The 9,161-nt window shown below is 42.7% G+C and overlaps 1 protein-coding gene across 3 annotated transcripts in view; it reads right to left on the bottom strand.

Annotated features, from left to right (window-relative positions):
- The window catches only part of EML1 (EMAP like 1), a 78,121-nt gene extending 77,242 nt beyond the window's left edge, over window positions 1-879 (bottom strand). For all 3 annotated transcript variants that reach the window (XM_065749962.1, XM_065749970.1, XM_065749977.1), the window contains exon 1: window positions 785-879. In XM_065749962.1, the coding sequence (XP_065606034.1) occupies window positions 785-851 (67 nt within the window). In that variant the 5' untranslated portion in view covers window positions 852-879. The remainder of the gene's footprint in view (window positions 1-784) is intronic.
- Between the last annotated feature and the right edge of the window lie 8,282 nt (window positions 880-9,161).

Here is a 9,161-nt window from a genome sequence, read left to right on the forward strand (position 1 = left end):
ATCCTATCCCTCTCGTGCAGCATACAGCAAAGACAACCCTGCAAGTGGAAAAAAATGAAGACAGGGGAAGAGACAGTCAAACTGTGTTTGATGCAGTTGTTGCCATAAAGCGATTTAATACTAACCTGGCTCCAGCTGCTCAGATACCAGAAAGCCAGAGCAGTGCTAAAGCCTGGAGGAACTAGAGATTCACACATCAGCTTTTACTGAAATTTGAGATTAGGAAAGCTCCTCATTTTGCTACTAGGAAAAAGAAAAAAAAACTGATCTCAAAATATTGGATTTTTCATTCTTAAGTTTTCCAGGAACAACTCTCAGCAACGTTCAGCACGCCTGATATATTTTCACCTAGTAACAGCAAACACCAGCCAGCTACATCATCCCAAACGCTACGCAAACCAGCCTCACAAATATTTCCTCTGATAATACCGACAAATTCCTCACTTCCTTCTGCCTTTCGCCCAAGGTGTCACCGGGAGCCCAACAGCTTGCCTTCCAGCGTCACACCACATAGCCCCGAACTGAAACAAACGTTAAAATTCTATTAAAAAAGAAAAAAGGAAAACCAGGTGACAGCATACCAGCTGCCCCAGCGCTGGCGCACACACGCTTGCACACGAATTCCTACGGGCCAGGTGCAGAAGTTCCCCGCAGCTCCGGAGCCGCGTAACGGGGATGCTAAGGGCGAACTTCCCTCCGTCCCTCCCGCTGTCCCCGCCGGGGCCGTGCGGCCAGGCCTGCCCGCAGGCCCTCTCGCCGCTCCCTGCGGCCGCCTCGCCCTCACCGTTGCAGAACTGGAGCAGCGAGGAGGTGTCGTAAAGGCTGCTGTAGCTGGAGAAGCCGTCCTCCATCCTGCTGCTGCCGCGGCCCGTCCCGGCGGCCGCCTCGTCCGTGCACTGAGGAGCGGAGGCGGCGGGGGCCGCGGCGGCCTGCTGCCTGCCGCACTCAGTTGCCATGGCAACCCATTCACTCCGCCGCGGATGGGGCGGCGGCGGCGGCGGCCGCGCCGGGGCTGCGGGAGGGGGCGGGGCGGGGCGGGGCGGGGCGGGGCGCTCCCCGCTGCTGAGGGGCCGGGATCTCCCCTCCGCCGTCAGAGGGCGGCCGGCGGGATCTAGGTTTTATAGCTTATCCTAGAATCATAGACAGGCTAGAAGCGGCCTCAAAGTCCACCCAGTCCCAGCTCATTGCCGTGGGCTGGTTGCCCCCCACCGGATCAGGATGCTCAGAGCCCCATCCAGCCTGGGCACCTCCAGCAATGGGGCACCACAGCTCTCTGGGCGGCGGTGTCAGGGCTCACCAGTGCTGAGTAAAGAATATTTTCCTAACGTCTAACCTAAATTTCCCCTCTCTTAGTTTAAAGCAATTCCCCCTTGTCCTATTACTATTAGGCCATGTAAAAGTTGGCTTCAGTTTCTGTGCTAGAAATGCTCAGATACACAGATAGATACACTCAGCAATCAAAAGCTATTTTTATTTTAAGCTCCTCTGCAGACAAGACAAAAATAACACGCTGCACCTTTCCTCTTGAAAAATGCCCTAACACTTTTAAGTGTTTAGGCACTTTAGTGTGTCTTTTTGTTTCAGTCCTTTAAGGAGCTAATTGCACAACAGATCCATCATGTGGATCCAGTTAGAGGCGTGAGTTCTGTATATATGAGTCTCTTCACAAACCACTGAGCCATAGTAGTCCTAACACAAAAATATGCTATAAAATTAGGCTGAGATATCAGTTCCATATTAAAGCAGAGTGAAAAGTGCTCCCTCCTGAATTGCCATTGCCAATATTGGTAGAGTTGAAGAGATCTCCAAACCCGCATGATGGTGCTTGTGTCTGACAGAAACCAGTGTTTTATAGCTGCAGGCTATAAAAGAAAGGAAATTTGTAGTTGTTTAGCTAAAAATAAAATATAATAAAAATGAAAATGACTTAAAAAATACTATGTTTAAAATTAGCTATAATTCTTTCTCATCTTTACAATTAACAATGGTCCCTTAAATTTTCTCGTGGCCTTCTTATGCATAATCTATCAAACTTTGCCAAAATACCACATGTTTCTAAAACAATATACACACACTAATACGTACACATGCATGGGATTTTTTCCAGATAAGGTACAGTACTAGAAAAGTGGAGCTCATTTTTAGTACCAATTTTAATTAAGAAGTTCATTTTAAAGCATCATTACTGTGATAATTTCCTCATTCTAAGATGTGTTTTAATACACTGATTTTCCACTTGCTAGAGATAGTCTCAAAGCAAGACAGCTCTCCAGAAGCCGTCAACATTAGCTTCATCCATACCTCCTTAAGATGTGCACAGTTTGGAAAATAAATCTTCGAGATCTATACTGCAGTGCGTGATTATAATGTCAAACTGTTTCTGTACAGTTCTCTAGCCATTGCAGCATCAGATGAATTAAATGAAAAAGGAAATCCAAAAGTACTACACCTGTAGCAAAAAGTGACATCAATGAGAGTGTTACAAAGACAAGGGAAGTAAACACTCAGTAACTTTTACAGTGTGTTTCACTGCAGAAGAAAGGACAAAAAGGGGCAAAGTGAAATTAGAAAATGTGATCTAAACCTGCACAGAATTATTGAAGGAGAAAATACCTGAACCTCACAATGGATTGCCTACTGAAATTAGCTGTGAAGGTGTTGTGAAGCTGCCAGTGAATCCTTTTAGTTCACTACAGTGAAAATCAGCTCAGTGATATGACAGAAAGTGATCTCAGCTCAAGTCTCTAGACGCGGTTATGATGCCATTATATTCAGAGGGCAAGCACTGGAAAAGGAAAACACTATTTTAATTTAATTGCAATGTTTTTTTGACCTCTTACAATCTTATTACCCTAACCTGCACCACGAGGCTCAAAATGAAAAAGAAATTCTTTCTGGCTGCATGAACAATGGAACAATGGATGTGAAGAATTCACTAATATTTCAGTTGGCATTCTGGTGGCGGAGCTAAACAATGAAAACATTTCTTCTACACCCCATTTTTCAGTGAACTGTAGCTTTGATCATTTGTTCATGTCCGAAGTATTGCATTGGAAAATGTTAAATGAAGTAAATGTGAATGAAGCATCTTAAGCAATATAGTGGGACTGATGTATTTTGAGGGCTTTCTGTTGTACGTTTGTGTGTCTTGCTGCTGACAGCGTTAGAAACTCTGTGTGACATTATATCTGGTATCATTTGTATTGAGTGGGGTAATACAAATAACTATTTGGTGCATGAAAACAAAAGAGCTTTCATACATCCTTAGTAGAATTGTCAGGAGGTCACACTCCAATTTTAGGACAAAGAAACCTTGCTTATGCTCCCTATTTACATGCTGTCATCAAAGAATTTTGATGTTATACATATTTGATGTTATACATATTTCTGTTCCTTTTTTCCTACTTCTTTGCCTTACTAATAAATACGAAAAATATCCTGTAGCATTTTCATATCAGAAGTGTAACAATTCACAACTCTCAACAGGGCAGAGTTGTATAGCACTCTGATATGATGCAGCAGATAGCATCACAGCAAGCTGCTCCCATCACAATGCCAATATTAAGCAAAGAAAAACCAAGTTACAGTATCCTTTTAAAATTCACTGAAATAATGGCACTGGTTCTAAATCTTAGTCCTATAGTATCTACATTTAGCAAGAATGTTGAGAGGAAAAAAAGCTGAATATAAACACACTCCATCTGATCAGTAAAGAAGAACTTTTCCAGAGTGTCTTTCCTTTCCAGGTCATTTCTTTGGCTCCATCATTCAGCAGCATTGGGATGTTTTTGCCATGTGGTGATTGCTTTGACAGGCTACCTTTCATCCTCTGACATCTCGGTCTGTGTAGGACACCACTGCCTTCAGTGAGCTTGTTTGGGGCATGAGGTGTCACTTGGTGAGGGACAGATGCTCAGGTTTGGGTCTCCACAGCAAAACCCGGTGTGCAGATCTGCCAATAGGCTTAGGCACTCCTGGCCCTTTGCAGAATTTAGAAGAGTTGAAGGTTCAGTTCACCATAGAGGATGAAAGGTTTTTGTTTCAGGTCACTGTAATGCATGTCCATGGAACAGATCAGAAAAGTTTGGACAGCTGCTGTGCACACTGAGCCTATTTTGTAACCAGAGAAAACTTCAATATGCAAAGCATCTAGCACTGTCAGCAGATGTGCTGGTTTCACTAAAATTTATCAGTGGATATAATTATAGCATCTATTTTACTGTGACTAACTTCTGATGAGCCCCACGAGCTTGCTGGAAACCATCTGACTGCTGGACCACGCTCACTGCCATGTGAGTAGGTTCTGTAACTCATTTTGCTTCAACTTGAGACAAGTGCCTGTTTCACCATCTACAGTTTTGCCTAATGGAGTAGTCCATCTCTGCTCTGCGTGCTTGTGCAAGTCTGGGGGCTCCTCCTTGAAACTCTGTTCCAGTGGTACATCCCCCAGGGTGCAGGTAATGCAGCAGCACAGGCCCCATTTCACTGCTGTGGTACTTTGCCTGAAATTTGAGGGGCACTGCAAGAGCAGCAGTATGGTGTGGCAACCTGCAGAGGGAGGGAGAGTGAGCTCCAGGGCTGTGTCACTTTTGGATGAGGTGGGCACATAGCAGAGGGCTCTGGGGTTAAGTTCACAGAATTATAGAATACATATATAGAATTTTCTCTATTTATAGAAATACAGAATCCAGCCTGATCTTGGTTGTCTCCAAGAACGGGATTTCCACCAACTCTCTGACAGCACGCTCCAGTGCATCACTGCCCTTATTGTAAAAATCTTCTTATATCCAATCTAAATCTCCCTTTTTTATTTCTAACCATTATTCCCTGTTCTATCACAACAGACAGTCCCACACATAACTCAACAGTCTGTCCCTTTCTTTATATTCTGGAATTAGCTGCCTGTAGTCAGCCTAAATCCTCATTTAGGCAGGCTTTTTTTTTTTTTTTTTTTTCAATTTTGCCCTTTTTCTTCAGTGAGCAGCAGTAGAAAGTAAGAAGTTTGCTTTTCTTTTTTTGTTTTTCTTGGGTTTTTTTTTTTTTTTGTTTTGTTTTGTTTTTCTGAAGACAGTTTTGTGAGGTGAATAAATTGCCTTCATTCTTCAGAAGTGCTTTTTCCTCACCATCAGAATATCTCCAGGTATTAGAGTGGGGCTCGCTGTCAGGGTCCTATCATAGGCTCAAATAAGGATTTCCTTTCCTACTGCTCTCCAGCAGACTTGCCTCCCGGTCCCCTTTATGAAAACACTTCAGCTGCTGGAATAATCGCTCATCTGAATAGCAGGACTCCACTGCTTCAGCCACAGCAGGGGTCTGCATGAATGTCACTACAAAGCGCACTTCTTGCATGTGGGAAAGATGGGATGTAAGGGGAGAATCACCATTACACAAGCACAGTCTGAGCACATTAAAAATACAATATAACAAATGTGGGATGAAACCATCAAAGGTGTGCATGTTTTCCTATCCAAATGAAAATGTGTTACAGTAAGTCTGTACACATCATGCTGGTCAGAATGACATACTTTAATTATAGAGAAAACTACACAGTTCCAATAAGAATGTTCTCAGTCACACTGCTCAGACAAAATAATACTGGTTTGTAAATCAGTTAATTTGTGAATATGGAAAGAACAATTTGAAGACGAAAAGAGTAATGCTTTGCACATCTGTGATTCTTCCCATCTAAAGATGGGGAGCTGCTCAGCACATGGTGCTTTCAGGCTTGCACCACCTTTGTAAACTAAATGCTGTCTTAATTTTACACGTTCAGTAAATGAGAGGGAAAACACGGCACAGGCAGAGTCACACAGGTCAAAGGCAGAATAAAACCAGAATAACCACCGCCTGTGTGCACTAGCCATTAGACTATCCTGCCTACAAACACTGAACGTATTACTTACACAGCTCATTATGAAATGCTTTCAAGCATTGCATCTACAGTAGAAATATCCTTACTTTCAAAACATCCTGTAACAACTCGGGTTCAGTGCACTTCAGTGTAGGTAATGGTCAACTGCAGACTTGCTACAACCAGGGATATAGCACTGTGATACTAAATAGATGAGAAGCAACGTGTGCTACAAATACATAGGAATGCAACTCCATTCCCATCTCTGTGCAATCTGTGCTGATGAGTACAGCGTTTTTGAGATATTGACACTCTGAGAGATTGAAGTGAAAAGGAGCAAAATGGATAGCAGCACATAAAGTAATTACCCATTCACTCTTCAGAATTACTTCTTTTTTCTCTTCCAGCCTATCTCTGCAGTCTTACATTTGATGGCTTCAGTCCTAAGTACAGGCTGAAAGTTCAGCTCTTTAAAACCATATGTGGTTTGTGGTGCAATCGCTTTGACACAGGTTGGACCCAGAGTAGTTCTGCACAAAGGATCCAGTAGGGTCATCCCCACACATCTGCATCACTCCCAGAGGAATTTCCCCCCAGCAGATGGAGCTTTCCTGCACCCACTGAAATCTCAGGGTACCCCGGCCAATATTTGGAATCCCAGGGTATTTGGATACGCTCCCAGTAAATGTCAGAAAGGGATGCTTTTGTGTCTAGCACAGCACAGACCCTCCTCCTGCACATGGCTGAGATCACCGTGACAATTATAATCCAGAGGCCTATCTTATGCATATACCTCAATTGTATTTTGTTGCAATATAAAATCTGTTTTACATAAAGCCATAACAATATCAATTAATGCCTTCTGAATTGTATTACAGAAGAATAAGACTAGAGGTTAATAGATGTATTAAAAAAAAAAGAGAGAGAAGATAAGTACTTTTAAGCATGGTAAATAGATCTTTGAAGATGTACACAACTTACTGCTTTTTAACAAAGTGGTAACAAAATACTCCATCTGTTATGCTTTTAGAATGAGAATTTTAACTTGATGTTGAGAAATCATAATAAGGTATAAAATCCAGAAGTAGAAAACAGAAAGGAGCAAAGGATATTGGTTCAGTACATTCCAAGGCAAAAGATCTTATCTGCAAACATATACCTATAGCACTTCAGAATAGAGAAAGGTATCACAGCACTATTTAGCACATTCCCCAGTCAGTAGAAGGGTTGTTTAAACTTGTGACTTATCAAACCCAGTGTTCCTAATTTCAAACCTTCCTCTGTCTCTATTCACTGACTCAGGATCAAGCATAGTTAAGACATGGTAGGAACTGATGCTTATTAGGAAAATTTACTGTCAGCCATGTAAATAACAAAGCACACATAAAAATGTATGTATAAGATGAAGCACCACATCACTTTAACACACTAATGCTATAAAGGGCTGAGCAATCTCATCCAAGTCATTTTCAGTATTTGCAGTAAGAGCTAAATATGATAATTTATGATACTGGATATGTGCCCAGACAGGACATTTTAAAGTTCCTTGAGATCTGTGGAGAAAGAATGGAGGCAAGTGTCTTCTGAGAGACAGCCAGTAGGACTGCTGCATTTCCTTTATTGATCTTATTTTATGCTTGCCTTCTATTGGGAATCTATTGGAGAAAGCTAACAAACCATATAGAGTAAAAGGGTTTACCTGTGATCTTTGCTCATGCCCATGCCCAAACTTGCTTAAAATTTTACTTATGCATCTCCAGTACCTTTCATCAAATATAAAATTTACTACACAAGAAGAGGCAGAAGGTGAAGGCAGGCAGTGTCCTGTTCATGCCACATGGGTTAGCCCTGCACAGCATGACAGCGAGGCTCCTGGTTCCAAGTTCCAACTTCTTGAACCACTGAGCTTTACCTGAGCTGGCGGAGGAGAGAAGTGCTGCTAGAGGGGATGACCCACGAAGGATACATGGAAAACTCAGCCCACCATGCTCCCAGATTCCTTTGATATCTACCAGAGCCCAGGACCACCTACTCTGAAATCTTAAATCCCTGCAGTGCTTTTGCTGTTCCAGCCCATTTCTGCTTTCCCAGTACAAGATCCCTCAGTACAACATAGGGATGGAAGAAGGCAGTTCAATCATCAGCTAGTATGGACTTGGCCAGCTTGAGAAAAAAAGCAATAGGGAACAATCCTTTCCTGCCATTTTCAGCATCGCTTCATGCTAACTTCAAGCATGGGATGTAACTTTTGTTTTTGTGAGTAACTATAGCTGCTTTTTTAATTTTTATTTTTTATTTAACTTTTTAAGTTTACTGTGAAGCAGAACGTGGCCTGGAAGAAACTTTTCTGTTCTGGTCTGAGCGATCACCACAAGGCCTGCCATGCAATCAAAGCAATTTTATGATACACGTGGGCTTTTTTTAAAAGTAATTTCTTCCTATGGATTCACAGACAGCACATCCAGAAACTTTGAAATTCCACTTTTCATCTTCTTTTGATACATAAAATATAGATGAGATGAAACCAAACCAGTGATTGAAACAAAGAAGCCTTCACTAAGTTGCCCAGGAACGTGATCAGGCATAGAGGTTTGAATTAAGGGATCATGCCCACACAGTTGTGAAATGTTTGGCTTTTGAAGAAAGAACGAGGCTGTTTTTCAGATCCTCTGTGAGGTAGTGCAAGACGTAGGATTACTGGGCTGCCCAGGGAAGCCATGCATGGCATGCTGCTCTTAGTGGTGGGAGGGTGGGGACTGCAGGAAGAATAGAGGCAGCAGGGACAGTCCCTGAGTGAAGCCCTGAGAAGCTGCCCAGGCCCTGCGCCTGGCTGCCAGCACTGCGGGGTAGGGAACAATCTGCCATTTCTTTCATACAGAATATACTAATTTGAAAAATGGTTTCTGATGCAGCATTTTAATTCTTAAGTACTTCATCACCTGACATTTGTCTCTCAGACCTTTAAGGGAGTGAGAGAAAATCGCAGCTATGGTTAAGGAGAGAAGCTAAAAGGATTTTGTCATTACTGCAGTCATAATTCAAGGGAAAAAGAGCAGGAAGACAAGTTCTTTTCAACTCTGATGCCCAACAACCCCTCCTTCTCCCACCACTCTCTGACAGAATAAATACTGGAATACAGAACAGAAGGAATCTCAAAAGAAAAATATGTATTGTGCTCCATAAATTACACAAGCAGATGCAGCCATGAACGAAAGAATGAAGAACACAAAACCCCTGCAGTGTGCACTGGCTGGCAGAGGGATGGTGGCTGCCAAGGGACGCTGCGTGACCACGCGGCTGCCAAGCTGGG

Source organism: Cyrtonyx montezumae, unplaced genomic scaffold (genome assembly GCF_038088225.1).
Source record: "Cyrtonyx montezumae isolate F1298 unplaced genomic scaffold, pur_monq_1.0 scaffold_10, whole genome shotgun sequence".
In the NCBI taxonomy this organism is placed as follows: domain Eukaryota; kingdom Metazoa; phylum Chordata; class Aves; order Galliformes; family Odontophoridae; genus Cyrtonyx; species Cyrtonyx montezumae.